At 46.0% G+C, this 15631-nt stretch overlaps 1 protein-coding gene and 1 long non-coding RNA gene across 17 annotated transcripts in view; one reads left to right on the plus strand and one right to left on the minus strand.

Annotated features, from left to right (window-relative positions):
* SLC45A2 (solute carrier family 45 member 2) overlaps positions 1–15631 on the minus strand; it is a 178537-nt gene that overhangs the window by 58744 nt on the left and 104162 nt on the right. For all 16 annotated transcript variants that reach the window (XM_056545440.1, XM_056545534.1, XM_056545408.1 and 13 more), the window contains one exon: positions 10590–10733. In XM_056545440.1, the coding sequence (XP_056401415.1) occupies positions 10590–10733 (144 nt within the window). The remainder of the gene's footprint in view (positions 1–10589; positions 10734–15631) is intronic.
* LOC130295178 (uncharacterized) overlaps positions 1–15631 on the plus strand; it is a 112026-nt gene that overhangs the window by 27018 nt on the left and 69377 nt on the right. The window lies entirely within an intron of this gene.

The raw sequence follows: 15631 nt of genomic DNA on the forward strand, positions 1-15631 counted from the left end.
TGTGTGTGTGTGAGACTGTGTGTGACTGTGTGTGTGTGACTGTGTGTGTGTGAGACTGTGTGTGTGACTGTGTGTGTGACTGTGTGTGTGACTCTGTGTGTGTGTGACTGTGTGTGTGTGTGTGTGACTGTGTGTGTGTGTGTGACTGTGTGTGAATGTGTGTGTGTGTGTGAATGTGTGTGTGTGTGTGAATGTGTGTGTGTGTGTGAATGTGTGTGTGTCTCTGTGTGTGTGTGTGACTCTCTGTGTGTGTGACTCTCTGTGTGTGTGACTCTCTGTGTGTGTGACTCTCTGTGTGTGTGTGACTCTCTGTGTGTGTGACTCTCTGTGTGTGTGTGACTGTGTGTGTGAGACTGTGTGTGTGAGACTGTGTGAGACTGTGTGTGACTGTGTGTGTGTGACTGTGTGTGTGACTGTGTGTGTGTGTGACTGTGTGTGACTGTGTTACTCTGTGTGTGTGACTTTGTGTGTGACTGTGTGTGTGTGTGACTGTGTGTGTGACTGTGTGTGTATGACTGTGTGTGTGTGTGACTGTGACTGTGTGTGTGTGACTGTGTGTGACTCTCTGTGTGTGCGTGACTGTGTGTGTGACTGTGTGTGTGTCTCTCTGTCTGAGTGTGTGTCTATCTATCTGTGTACGTGTGTCTCTGTGTTGTGTGTGTGTTTTTTTGTGTGTGTGGGGGAAGGGGGGGGGGGGGTTGTTTGAACCCGCGATCTAATGTGAGGAGACTTTGACCTATTGTGGGGAACATGCAACATGCTGCCTAATGGGGGGACACTACTACCAAATGTGGGAAATCTATGCTACCTAATGTGGGTAAACTGCTATCTAATGTTGGAAAACTGCTACCTAATGTGCGAAAGCTGCTACCTAATGTGGGAAAACTGCTACCTAATGTGGGGAATCTGTGCTACCTAATGTGGGGAACTGTTACCTAATGTGTGGAATCTGTGCTACCTAATGTGGGGAATCTGTGCTACCTAATGTGGGGAAATTACTACCTAATGTGGGGTAACTGGTACGAAATGTGGGGAATCTATGCTACCTAATGTGAAGGAACTGCTACCTACCTTAAGTGGGGGAACTGCTACCTACCTTAAGTGGGGGAACTGCTGCCTACCTAATGCTCCCCCCTGGCAGTAGCACCCTCATCATCCACCAGCAAACCCCGCCAGCAGCAGCACCTACATCAGCAGATCCTGATGGTGGATAGTGTTGAGCGGCATAGGCCATATTCGAATTCGCGAATATATGGACGAATATTCGTCATATATTCGCGAATATTCGCATATTCGTTATATTCTCGTTTTATTTTCGCGTATGCGGAAATACGCGCATGCGAAAATTCGTATATGCGAAAATTAGCATATGCTAATTTTCGCATATGCGAATTTTCGCGCGCCAGTCTCACACTGTAGTATTACAGCCTTCTTTACACAACACAAGCTGGAAGCAGAGAGGGGTGATCACTGTGATGTGTACTGTGAAGGAAAAAAAAAAACGAATATTCGTAATTACGAATATATAGCGCTATATTCGCGAAATTCGCGAATTCGCGAATATGCGATATTCGCGAATAATATTCGAATTGCGAATATTCGCGAGCAACACTAATGGTGGATGATGGGGGTGCTCCTGCCAGGAGGATGATCCTGCCGATGGATGATGGGGGTGATACTGCCAGGGGGGCTGGCCAGTAGCACCCTCATCATCCTCTAGCAACACCACCAGATTTATATTCAGAGGGTACAGTATGTGGCAGATTAATATTCAGAGTGTACAGTATGTGTTGGTGTTACGCCGAGCGCTCCGGGTCCCCGCTCCTCCCCGGAGCGCTCGCTACACTCTCGCTACTGCAGCGCTCCGGTCAGATCCACTGACCCGGTGCGCTGCGATACCGCCTTCAGCCGGGATGCGATTCGCGATGCGGGTGGCGCCCGCTCGCGATGCGCATCCCGACTCCCGTACCTGACTCGCTCTCCGTCGGTCCTGTCCCGGCGCGCACGGCCCCGCTCCCTAGGGCGCGCGCGCGCCGGGTCTCTGCGATTTAAAGGGCCACTGCGCCGCTGATTGGCGCAGTGGTTCTAATTAGTGTGTTCACCTGTGCACTCCCTATTTATACCTCACTTCCCCTGCACTCCCTCGCCGGATCTTGTTGCCATTGTGCCAGTGAAAGCGTTTCCTTGTGTGTTCCTAGCCTGTGTTCCAGACCTCCTGCCGTTGCCCCTGACTACGATCCTTGCTGCCTGCCCCGACCTTCTGCTACGTCCAACCTTGCTTCTGTCTACTCCCTTGTACCGCGCCTATCTTCAGCAGTCAGAGAGGTTGAGCCGTTGCTAGTGGATACGACCTGGTCACTACCGCCGCAGCAAGACCATCCCGCTTTGCGGCGGGCTCTGGTGAAAACCAGTAGTGACTTAGAACCGGTCCACTAGCACGGTCCACGCCAATCCCTCTCTGGCACAGAGGATCCACCTCCTGCCAGCCGGCATCGTGACAGTAGATCCGGCCATGGATCCCGCTGAAGTTCCTCTGCCAGTTGTCGCCGACCTCACCACGGTGGTCGCCCAGCAGTCACAACAGATAGCGCAACAAGGCCACCAGCTGTCTCAACTGACCGTGATGCTACAGCAGCTACTACCACAGCTTCAGCAATCATCTCCTCCGCCAGCTCCTGCACCTCCTCCGCAGTGAGTGGCCGCTTCAGGCCTACGACTATCCTTGCCGGATAAATTTGATGGGGACTCTATAAATTTTGCCGTGGCTTTCTTTCTCAATGTTCCCTGCACTTGGAGATGATGTCGGACCAGTTTCCTACTGAAAGGTCTAAGGTGGCTTTCGTAGTCAGCCTTCTGTCTGGAAAAGCTCTGTCATGGGCCACACCGCTCTGGGACCGCAATGACCCCGTCACTGCCTCTGTACACTCCTTCTTCTCGGAAATTCGAAGTGTCTTTGAGGAACCTGCCCGAGCCTCTTCTGCTGAGACTGCCCTGTTGAACCTGGTCCAGGGTAATTCTTCCGTTGGCGAGTACGCCGTACAATTCCGTACTCTTGCTTCAGAACTATCCTGGAATAATGAGGCCCTCTGCGCGACCTTTAAAAAAGGCCTATCCAGCAACATTAAAGATGTTCTGGCCGCACGAGAAATCCCTGCTAACCTACATGAACTTATTCATCTAGCCACTCGCATTGACATGCGTTTTTCCGAAAGGCGTCAGGAGCTCCGCCAGGATATGGACTTTGTTCGCACGAGGCGTTTTTTCTCCCCGGCTCCTCTCTCCTCTGGTCCCCTGCAATCCGTTCCTGTGCCTCCCGCCGTGGAGGCTATGCAGGTCGACCGGTCTCGCCTGACACCTCAAGAGAGGACACGACGCCGCATGGAGAATCTCTGCCTGTACTGTGCCGGTACCGAACACTTCCTGAAGGATTGTCCTATCCGTCCTCCCCGCCTGGAAAGACGTACGCTGACTCCGCACAAAGGTGAGACAGTCCTTGATGTCAACTCTGCTTCTCCACGTCTTACTGTGCCTGTGCGGATATCTGCCTCTACCTTCTCCTTCTCTACTATGGCCTTCTTGGATTCCGGATCTGCAGGAAATTTTATTTTTGCCTCTCTCGTCAACAGGTTCAACATCCCGGTGACCAGTCTCGCCAGACCCCTCTACATCAATTGTGTTAACAATGAAAGATTGGACTGTACCATACGTTTCCGCACGGAGCCCCTACTAATGTGCATCGGACCTCATCACGAGAAAATTGAGTTTTTGGTCCTCCCCAATTGCACTTCCGAAATTCTCCTTGGACTACCCTGGCTTCAACACCATTCCCCAACCCTGGATTGGTCCACTGGGGAGATCAAGAGTTGGGGCCCCTCTTGTTTCAAGGACTGCCTTAAACCGGTTCCCAGTACTCCTTGCCGTGACTCTGTGGTTCCCCCTGTAACCGGTCTCCCTAAGGCCTATATGGACTTTGCGGATGTTTTTTTCAAAAAACAAGCTGAGACTCTACCTCCTCACAGGCCTTATGACTGTCCTATTGACCTCCTCCCGGGCACTACTCCACCCCGGGGCAGAATTTATCCTCTCTCTGCCCCAGAGACTCTAGCTATGTCTGAGTACATCCAGGAAAATTTAAAAAAAGGGCTTTATCCGCAAATCCTCCTCTCCTGCCGGAGCCGGATTTTTCTTTGTGTCCAAAAAAGATGGCTCCCTACGTCCTTGCATTGACTACCGCGGTCTTAATAAAATCACGGTAAAGAACCGCTACCCCCTACCTCTCATCTCTGAACTCTTTGATCGCCTCCAAGGTGCCCACATCTTTACCAAACTGGACTTAAGAGGTGCTTATAATCTCATCCGCATCAGAGAGGGGGATGAATGGAAAACAGCATTTAACACTAGAGATGGACACTTTGAGTATCTGGTCATGCCCTTTGGCCTGTGCAACGCCCCTGCCGTCTTCCAAGACTTTGTTAATGAAATTTTTCGTGATCTCTTATATTCCTGTGTTGTTGTATATCTGGACGATATCCTGATTTTTTCTGCCAATCTAGAAGAACACCGCCAGCATGTCCGCATGGTTCTTCAGAGACTTCGTGACAATCAACTTTATGCCAAAATGGAGAAATGTCTGTTTGAATGCCAATCTCTTCCTTTCCTAGGATACTTGGTCTCTGGCCAGGGACTACAAATGGATCCAGACAAACTCTCTGCCGTCTTAGATTGGCCACGCCCCTCCGGACTCCGTGCTATCCAACGTTTTTTGGGGTTCGCCAATTATTACAGACAATTTATTCCACATTTTTCCACCATTGTGGCTCCTATCGTGGCTTTAACCAAAAAGAATGCCAATCCTAAGTCATGGCCTCCTCAAGCGGAAGACGCCTTTAAACAGCTCAAGTCTGCCTTTTCTTCGGCTCCCGTGCTCTCCAGACCTGACCCATCTAAACCCTTCCTATTGGAGGTTGATGCCTCCTCAGTAGGAGCTGGAGCGGTCCTTCTACAAAAAAATTCTTCCGGGCATGCTGTTACTTGTGGTTTTTTTTCTAGGACCTTCTCTCCGGCGGAGAGGAACTACTCCATCGGGGATCGAGAGCTTCTAGCCATTAAATTAGCACTTGAGGAATGGAGGCATCTGCTGGAGGGATCAAGATTTCCAGTTATTATTTACACCGATCACAAGAACCTCTCCTATCTCCAGTCTGCCCAACGGCTGAATCCTCGCCAGGCCAGGTGGTCTCTGTTCTTTGCCCGATTTAATTTTGAAATTCACTTTCGGCCTGCCGATAAGAACATTAGGGCCGATGCTCTCTCTCGTTCCTCGGATGCCTCGGAAGTAGAGCTCTCTCCGCAACACATCATTCCTCCTGACTGCCTGATCTCCACTTCTCCAGCCTCCATCAGGCAAACTCCTCCAGGGAAGACCTTCGTCTCTCCACGCCAACGCCTCGGAATCCTCAAATGGGGTCACTCCTCCCATCTCGCAGGTCATGCAGGCATCAAGAAATCCGTGCAACTCATCTCTCGTTTCTATTGGTGGCCGACTCTGGAGACGGATGTTGTGGATTTTGTGCGAGCCTGCACTGTCTGTGCCCGGGATAAGACTCCTCGCCAGAAGCCCGCTGGTCTTCTTCATCCTCTGCCTGTCCCCGAACAGCCTTGGTCTCTGATTGGTATGGACTTTATTACAGACTTACCCCCATCCCGTGGCAACACTGTTGTTTGGGTGGTCGTTGATCGATTCTCCAAGATGGCACATTTCATCCCTCTTCCTGGTCTTCCTTCAGCGCCTCAGTTGGCAAAACAATTTTTTGTACACATTTTTCGTCTTCACGGGTTGCCCACGCAGATCGTCTCGGATAGAGGCGTCCAATTCGTGTCAAAATTCTGGAGGGCTCTCTGTAAACAACTCAAGATTAAATTAAACTTTTCTTCTGCATATCATCCTCAATCCAATGGGCAAGTAGAAAGAATTAACCAGGTCCTGGGTGATTATTTACGGCATTTTGTTTCCTCCCGCCAGGATGACTGGGCAGATCTTCTACCATGGGCCGAATTCTCGTATAACTTCAGAGTCTCTGAATCTTCCTCCAAATCCCCATTTTTCGTGGTGTACGGCCGTCACCCTCTTCCCCCCCTCCCTACCCCCTTGCCCTCTGGTTTGCCCGCTGTGGATGAAATATCTCGTGATCTTTCCACCATATGGAAAGAGACCCAAAATTCTCTCTTACAGGCTTCATCACGCATGAAGAAGTTTGCTGATAAGAAAAGAAGAGCTCCCCCCATTTTTTCTCCTGGAGACAAGGTATGGCTCTCCGCTAAATATGTCCGCTTCCGTGTCCCTAGCTACAAATTGGGACCACGCTATCTTGGTCCTTTCAAAATTTTGTGCCAGATTAATCCTGTCTCTTACAAACTTCTTCTTCCTCCTTCTCTTCGTATTCCTAATGCCTTTCACGTTTCTCTTCTTAAACCACTCATCATCAACCGTTTCTCTCCCAAACTTGTTTCTCCCACTCCTGTTTCCGGCTCCTCGGACATCTTCTCCGTAAAGGAGATACTGGCCTCCAAGAAGGTCAGAGGGAAAACTTTTTTTTTGGTCGATTGGGAGGGTTGTGGTCCTGAAGAGAGATCCTGGGAACCTGAGGACAATATCCTAGACAAAAGTCTGCTCCTCAGGTTCTCAGGCTCTAAGAAGAGGGGGAGACCCAAGGGGGGGGGTACTGTTACGCCGAGCGCTCCGGGTCCCCGCTCCTCCCCGGAGCGCTCGCTACACTCTCGCTACTGCAGCGCTCCGGTCAGATCCACTGACCCGGTGTGCTGCGATACCGCCTTCAGCCGGGATGCGATTCGCGATGCGGGTGGCGCCCGCTCGCGATGCGCATCCCGGCTCCCGTACCTGACTCGCTCTCCGTCGGTCCTGTCCCGGCACGCGCGGCCCCGCTCCCTAGGGCGCGCGCGCCGGGTCTCTGCGATTTAAAGGGCCACTGCGCCGCTGATTGGCGCAGTGGTTCTAATTAGTGTGTTCACCTGTGCACTCCCTATTTATACCTCACTTCCCCTGCACTCCCTCGCCGGATCTTGTTGCCATTGTGCCAGTGAAAGCGTTTCCTTGTGTGTTCCTAGCCTGTGTTCCAGACCTCCTGCCGTTGCCCCTGACTACGATCCTTGCTGCCTGCCCCGACCTTCTGCTACGTCCGACCTTGCTTCTGTCTACTCCCTTGTACCGCGCCTATCTTCAGCAGTCAGAGAGGTTGAGCCGTTGCTAGTGGATACGACCTGGTCACTACCGCCGCAGCAAGACCATCCCGCTTTGCGGCGGGCTCTGGTGAAAACCAGTAGTGACTTAGAACCGGTCCACTAGCACGGTCCACGCCAATCCCTCTCTGGCACAGAGGATCCACCTCCTGCCAGCCGGCATCGTGACAGTTGGTATTATATTCAGAATGTACAGATGTGTGGTAGTATTATATTCAGTGGGTACAGTGTATGGAAGGTTTATAATCAAAGAGTGTAGTGTATAGTAGTATTATATTTAGAGGATACAGTGTCTGGCAGGTTTATAATAATACTTGTTTTCATATAGAGGATGAGAATGCGCTGACATAGTGAGGAGACGTCAGGGCATCACATTCTACAGACAGAAGTTTTAGCTGGAACAAGTCCTGGCGGTATGTACCATCTGAATTAAATAAGGAAAGACTATAGAGAAGAAGTCACCTGTAGTCACTGATATCATTGTGTATTCTCCTCACTATAGAGAAGACGTCACCTGTAGTCACTGATATCATTGTGTATTCTCCTCACTATAGAGAAAACGTCACCTGTAATCACTGATATCATTGTGTATTCGCCTCACTATAGAGAAGACGTCACCTGTAATCACTGATATCATTGTGTATTCTCCTCACTATAGAGAAGACGTCACCTGTAGTCACTGATATCATTGTGTATTCTCCTCACTATAGAGAAGAAGTCACCTGTAGTCACTGATATCATTGTGTATTCTCCTCACTATAGAGAAAACGTCACCTGTAGTCACTGATATCATTGTGTATTCTCCTCACTATAGAGAAGACGTCACATGTAATCACTGATACCATTGTACATTCTCCTCACTATAGAGAAGACGTCACCTGTAGTCACTGATATCATTGTGTATTCTCCTCACTATAGAGAAAACGTCCCCTGTAATCACTGATATTGTGTATTCTCCTCACTATAGAGAAGACGTCACCTGTACTCACTGATATCATTGTACATTCTCCTCTCTATGTCCTATCAGAGCTGTAGTCACTTGTCAGTTCTACAGTTATGATGAGTGAAACTACAACTCCCAGCATAACCTTACCACTGCATAAAGGGGTACTCTACTGGAAAAAAAAATTTTAATCAACTGGTGCTACAAAGTTAAACCGATTTATAAATGACTTCTACTTAAAAATCTTAATCGTTCCAGTACTTATTAGCTGCTGTAAGTGATTCACAGGAAGTTCTTTTCTTTTTTAATTTATTTTCTGTCTGACCACAGTGCTCTGTACTGACACCTCTGTCCATGTCAAGAACTGTACATAGTAGGAGCAAATCCCCATAGCAAACCTGTCCTGCTCTGGACAGTTCCTAACATGGACAGACAGAGCACTGTGGACAGACTGGAAAGAACTACACAACTTCCTGTGGAGAATACAACAGCTTATAAGTACTTTAAGGAATAAGATTTTAAATAGAAGTAATTAAAAAATCTGTTTAACTTTCTGGCACCAGTTGATAAAAGTAAATGTTTTCCAGTGGAGTACCCCTTTAAGTAATTCTGGGAGCTGTATATTTAAATGGGGAAAACTTCTTTAACACTTTCCCATTCTGTGGCAACTGGTATATCTGATTATTATACTGGAATTTCTCACAATGCGCTACACCAGTGGTGTCGGTCACAACAGGCTAAAAACTTACTGAGGGGGGGGGGGGAAGGTATGGGGTGACAATTTTCTACCGCACCGGGTGACACCAACCCTAGCAACACCACTGCTTACTCACCCCCATTTGCCAGGGTCAGGGTTTTTGTTTAAAGTTCCATACAGGTCTATGTGAAATATATGTTACTGCATAACTTCCAAACGGCTAAAGATATTAACATGAAACTTGGCACACATGTTACTTATATGTCAACAACAAACATAGGATAGGTCATTTAACCCTTACCCACCCCCATTTTCCAGGGTCGGGGTTATTATTTAAAGTCCAATGCAAGTCTATGGGAAATATATGTTACTGCATAACTTCCAAACGGCTGGAGATATGTCGGTAATACTCAGTCACATGTTACTTACATGTCCACTAAAAATATAGGATAGTTAATTTAATCCTAATCTGGGGCGGGACATGGGGCGGGACATGAGGATGGGACATGAGGACAAAATATGAGGACAGGATATGAGGTCGGAATACGAGGAGGGGATTTGGGGTCAGGATATGAGGTCAGGATTTGGGGACAAAATATGAGGACAGGATATGAGGTTGGAATACGAGGAGGGGATTTGGGGTCGGCATATGAGGAGGGGATATGAGGTCTGGATTTAAGGACAGGATATGAGGACAAAAGCTTCCTCCTTTGTTGCTTTTCCTCCCCCACAGGGATTAGGAAGGAAAAACCAGGCAACGCCGGGTACTCAGCTAGTTCTATTATAAACTATATACTATAAACATTATAACATGTTCCCATTTTGGTCCCCCAGGACGAAGGACATCCCGAAACGTGCCTTTGGGTGGTGTCACTCCGGCTCTGTACTTCATATGGTGTAATACTCTTGTGTTTTGGTATGTATATGTTCTTTTTTGTTGCACAGTATATTAAGTGGTATGAGATTTTAAACCCAGATATTGGCACAATATGGGAACATATTATAAGGTTTATAGTGATATATAGTTTACACGTATTAGCCGGAGTGATGCTATTTTCTCTATCTATTCGAAATTCTCCCTTTTATATGCACTTTATGCAATTTTAATGTATATCAATAAAATATAAATGTGATATGGTAACAAGTGACTGTTTTTCTTTTCTGGTAATTAGTTGTGCTTTAGAGTACACATTAGGCCCAATAGTTACAAATAGACAATTGCAAATGCAGCAATATTGCTATATGGTTTTCAATTTGTAATAGTTTTTTTTTATTGGCTTTCTATTCCTGGCAGTATCCTGAATCCTGTAGATCTTCAAGCCCTAGAGACATATTAAGCAGTTAAAGGTTGTTGTACAATAATCTAAGTAGTAATATACTTACCCCATTCCCCTTATGGCTCTGTGCCGACACTGCTCAATGTCTTTGCGATGTCCATTGGCTTCACAATTTTGCGGCGACCCCAACAATCTTGTGCAGCCACTATGTGTGGACGCATGAATCCCCGGCCACAAGGCCCAACCTCTTCAAGCAGAAGAACAGCCATTGGGTAGTGATGGCACAAAGCCAGAAGTGAAGTGCTGGAGAGCAAGGTAAGTATTTAACTGTTTAGATGGTGGCACAAAAAACAAAAAAACTAAATGGCATTCACGGGGAAACATTTGTGTCAAAGGTTTGGTTTCCATAGCTCACCTGTCCCATGTAATCTGTAAAGAAAAGCATGTTGGAGAGAAAAGCCGTCCATCCAATGAGGTGACTCACACACAGGTAGCGATAATGTGAGGGCATTGTTAAGAGAGCTTGGATCAGAGACTTTAGAGTCATTCGCTTGCGGGCCTTAAAAACAAAATACAACAATAATAAAGACAAATACAACAAAATAAATAAATACTATTTAAATATATAGCAACAGCTTCTCTTAATGTGGAGAAGATGCTGCTAGGCTCCTCTCCCATGGAATCAATGAACTTTGAATTTAAAGCTAACAATCAGGATGTACCATACGACTGTAACCTCACTGAGGGATCTGGCGCGCCTGTTTCCCTAATTTTGCTGTTTGACACTGCATCATTTTGATTGAATAAAAGAAGATTTGTTGCTACATACCGGTGAGTGCCACCTATCATTCCTTTTCTTTTTACTTGTACTGGATTTGCCTCCGGATATTATTCAACCTCAGCTTGTGCCTGTCGTGCTATGTTTTTGGTCGTACCCCCTTAGTCATTGTTTGAAGTCAACATTGGCCACACTAGTATAAATTTAATGTGTCTTTATAATGGACTCAAATACACTGAAAAGGACAATGGAACACAGTGGAATTTCATGGATGGAATGCTGTACAGTGCCAGCAAGATAGTGGTGGTTGATTCAATAACCTGATACCACAAGTCATTTGCTTTCATCAGCTCCTAAAGCCATAAAACCAGCCCCGGCAGTGTTGGACACACTGGACTGTGCATTTGTAATGATGTGATCATCCTGTCAGCCCACGAAGGTGCAGTTCTCGAGGAAGTTTTGGATGGACAGCTGTTAACAGACTATGGGACATCAAAGAGTCCCCCACCCAAGCAGTCATGAAAGGACAAGAGCTGATTCCAATGGAAGTAATCCGACCTGCAGGACAACAATCAACAACCTTGTTTGCGGATTGTCAAGGAACTGTTCCGATTGGCCATGGAGATGTCTTGGGATTGGCAATGTATGGATGACGGATATATAGGTTACTTATAGGTTGATCAGATAGAGAGAGAACTTCCTACCCCTTCCTGTCCCCTTCCCCTTATTTCTTGTACCCCTACCCCTTAATTAGTTAGGACTCCCCTTTGTATTTGCATATATATTTACCTTGTAATAAACCCCTATAAGATCCAGTTGTCTTCAATCAATTAGTAAGGCACCCGCAAAACAAAGCAGTCATAGCGCATGGATATGAGGGTACGCCCCTTAATGAAGATCTTTATAAAAGATCTGTTCACATTGACAAAGCCATTACACAGTGCCTGGTTTGGTTACATGAACCCTTCAGAGTGGTGTAACAGTGATTTTGGGCTCTCACCTGCTTGGGCTTGCAGCCTCTGTGGTGCAAAGTTAATTCCCTTTCATTCCGTTTCAGAGGGCAGGACCAGATCTAGGCTGTTTGCCAGTAGTACACACACAGTTACTACCTTTCCCTTACATCTCTTGCCAATTACAGCACATGCTCCTCTGTGCTAAAGGATCATTTACACAGTACACTTCTATAGATGGCACATGAGGAGAGAAGGGGTTACTGATGCACTAGGTTTTCTACTCTAGTTAACTCCTAGTTACAATTTAAATTTTTTTTCCTCCTCGCCTTTTAACTCTTAATTTTCCACCTACAGACCCATATGAGGCTTGTTTTTTCAACAATAAACCACACAATCTATTGCAAAACAAAAAAAAATTATAAGATAACAACTATACTTACAATTACAAAGATACTCAATATTGTTTTTTGTTTTTTTTTTACTACTTTTCAAAACATAACTTTTTGTAAGAAAATTAAGAATGCTTAAAATGGTCCTCCTCAGACCTCATCTTTTATGTATACGCAGATGAAGGGCTCATTTTTTGTGCCGTCATCTGTAGTTTTTATTGGTACTATTTTTGTTTTGATGGGACTTTTTGATCGCTTTTTATTTATTTTTATTTTTTCTGATATATGAAGTGAAAAATAATCATCAATGCTGGACTTCATTAATGTATTTTAATAGGTTGTATATTTCCGCACACAGTGATACCAAATAGGACTATGTTTGTTTACATTATTTTATTTGAAAAATAGAAAAGTGGGTGATTTAATCTTTTATGAAGGAAGGGGTTTAATTATATTTACTTAAAAATGTTTATGTTTTTCCACATTGTTTTAGTCACCATAGGGAAATTTTATCTGCAATATTTCGGTTGCATACACTAAACAGTGCAGCACCATAGCCCAGCATTGATTAGGGTTATTGGTGCTCCATTTGTACCGGCTGCTGTGCACCAATTGGAGGGCACGGAGGCAGGTAGGGATCCTCTGTCCATCCTCGATTTTGCTGTGGTGGTCCCAATCAGCTCCCTTGAGCTCCTGCTCTGGACAGTTCCTGACATGGACAGAGGTGTCAGCAGAGAGCACTGTGGTCAGACTGGAAAGAACTACACAACTTCCTCTGGAGCATACAGCAGCTGGCAGTACTTTACAAATCTGTTTAACTTTCTGAAACCAGTTGATTTGAACCTTCATAGAAGCTTGGTACAAACTTAGCATGTCTCAGGCAGATATGTAAAATATTACAGGTTGGGTCTGATTTAACACTGGGTCATGCCACAAGAGGGCATAAAATTAAAAGTAATTTGCAGTGAACAAGAAACCAATTCCTTAGCCTGCCCGGCCACAAGATTTCTACCCAATTCAGCATTTCTAGTGTGGTGGCCCAGTATGGGATGGTGTTTCCCCGTACTTCTCATGCCCTGTCAGGCAGAGTCTCTCCATGTCCCCAGGGCCTCCTTTATTTATTATCCCCTGTGTATATAAGTTGTAATATTAATAATGTACTGTTTCTTTAATGGTTATACCATGTGATTGTTACCCAGGAGGCACTAGCGACCAAGTGACCCCCCCAAGTGACCTATGGGCTCCTTGCACAGCCCCCCTATATAACCAGGGGAGGGGCTGCAATCCCTCTATTTCCATGCCCTGAGGTCCAGTGCAGTCAAGTCGTCTCAGTGTGTGTGTCTGAAGCATTGGAGGCCTCAAGCCAAGTCTGCTGTTTAGTCACCGTGGCCTGCACCAAAGTCTGTCTAACTACTGCAAGTCTCCACAAGCCTGCGAGGTCCCCCTGTGTCACTTGTCACCTCCTTGGGATATTGTATGTGCTGCATGGACTGTGTCACCTGTCTACCTTCAGTAAATCCACCATTTGTCCATAATTTGGCGTCAGTGTCTTCGTTGCCCGCGTGCCTAGCCAAGGACCAGCTGTATTACCTTTGGGTGGTTAAGGCTAAACCACGCCCTGGCGTCATGACAAGAAGGGGTTAATAACATCTGCCCCTTGGGTTCTAACATCTACTCTGCACCTCACATCCCGACGCCACAATAGGATTGGCCTGGACACCAGTTAGGGCAACCTATAAGTTGGCAAGATCTGTGGGCAGATGTGCCATATGACGCCGTACAGGACTTGTAACCGTATTGCATCTTGTATTCAGGCTAGAGTTTCCAAACCAGGTAATAGAGCATCCTTGCAATAATACAGCACCCCTTCCCCCCACCAAAAAAAAAAAAAAAAAAACTTTTTGCTGTAAAATTGAATTCACTTCCATACAATCAGCATTACATGCATACACAAGGTTTTACTCAATTCCAACTCCTCCTTGGTAAATAATTGTCATATATATTTTCGAGTGCTTTGTGTCTTAACAGAAATGACAGTGAATAAGAGTCCTTAAAGGGGTACTCCGCCCCTCCACCAAAGGATAGGGTATAAGATGTCTAATCTCGGGGATCCCGACACTGTTAACCCCTGTGATCTCCCTGTTGCACCCGGCATTCGTTTAGAGCGTCGGGTGCAGCACCGGAGGCTTGTGATGTCACGGCCACGTCCCCTCAATGCAAGTTTATGGGAGACTTTGAAAAGGGAATAAGGTGTCTAGTGGCGGAGTACCCCTTTAATATAAAGAGAACAAACGGAGGCATGCCAATGTTCTATTGTGATGATGGTAAATATACTATGCATTCAGAAAGTATTTAGACCTTTTCACATTTTGCTATGTCATATGTCATTTTGCATTCAATACCCCCATAATGAGAATGCAAATTTATTAAAAAGGAAATTTAAAAGGAAAAAAAAAAAAAGGAAATAAAATTTGGCATGGACAATAGTATTCAGACTATTTGCTGTAACCCTTAAAATGTAGCTCTGGCTCCTTACATTTCTCTTGATCATCAGATGTTTTTACATCTTGATTGGAGTCACTGGTAGTAAATTCAGCTGATCGGCCAGGATTTGGGAAGACCCAGCCCTCTCTATATATGGTCTCAAAGCGGACAATGCATATCAGGGCAAAAAAAAAAAAAAAACAAGCCATGAAGTTGAAAGAGCTGCCTGTAGAGCTCAGACAGGATTGTGTGAAGAGACAGAGAAAACATTTCTGCTGCGCAAAAAATTCCCAAGAGCAAAGTGGCATCCATAATTTTTACATGAAAGTTTGGAAAAACCAGGACTCTTCCTTGAGCTAGCCATACTCCCCAAACTAAGTAAATCAGGGGAGAAGGGCCATTCTCCATCTGGTAGAGATCCATAGATCCTGTGTGCAGATGGGAAAAACTTTTTAGGCAGTCAACCATCACTGCAGCCTCCACAATTGGGGCTTTATGGCAGAGAGGTCAGAAAGAAGCCTCTCCACAGTAAAAGCCCATACCATCCCTACAGTGATCATGGTGGGGGCAGCATCATGTCTGGGGGAAACCAGGCACTGCCCATCACCTGCCAATACCATCTGTCAGGCCCAAGGCCTGATTATTAAAATCCTATATGTGTATTATAGTTATAACTGTGTGTGATGGATCATCCAAGACATGGGTGAGAGGTCATTCAGACTGTGTTTTGTGTATTGCATTTTATTGGGGGGTCTGGCTGTTTGTTTACATCTCCTTTGACGTCAGAGGCTCTTTTTGAAGTAGCAGGAAGTCATGCACTCTGGTCCCATCATATAATCAACCAGATAAGAGG

The sequence above is a fragment of the Hyla sarda genome, chromosome 1, assembly GCF_029499605.1.
Source record: "Hyla sarda isolate aHylSar1 chromosome 1, aHylSar1.hap1, whole genome shotgun sequence".
Taxonomy (NCBI): domain Eukaryota; kingdom Metazoa; phylum Chordata; class Amphibia; order Anura; family Hylidae; genus Hyla; species Hyla sarda.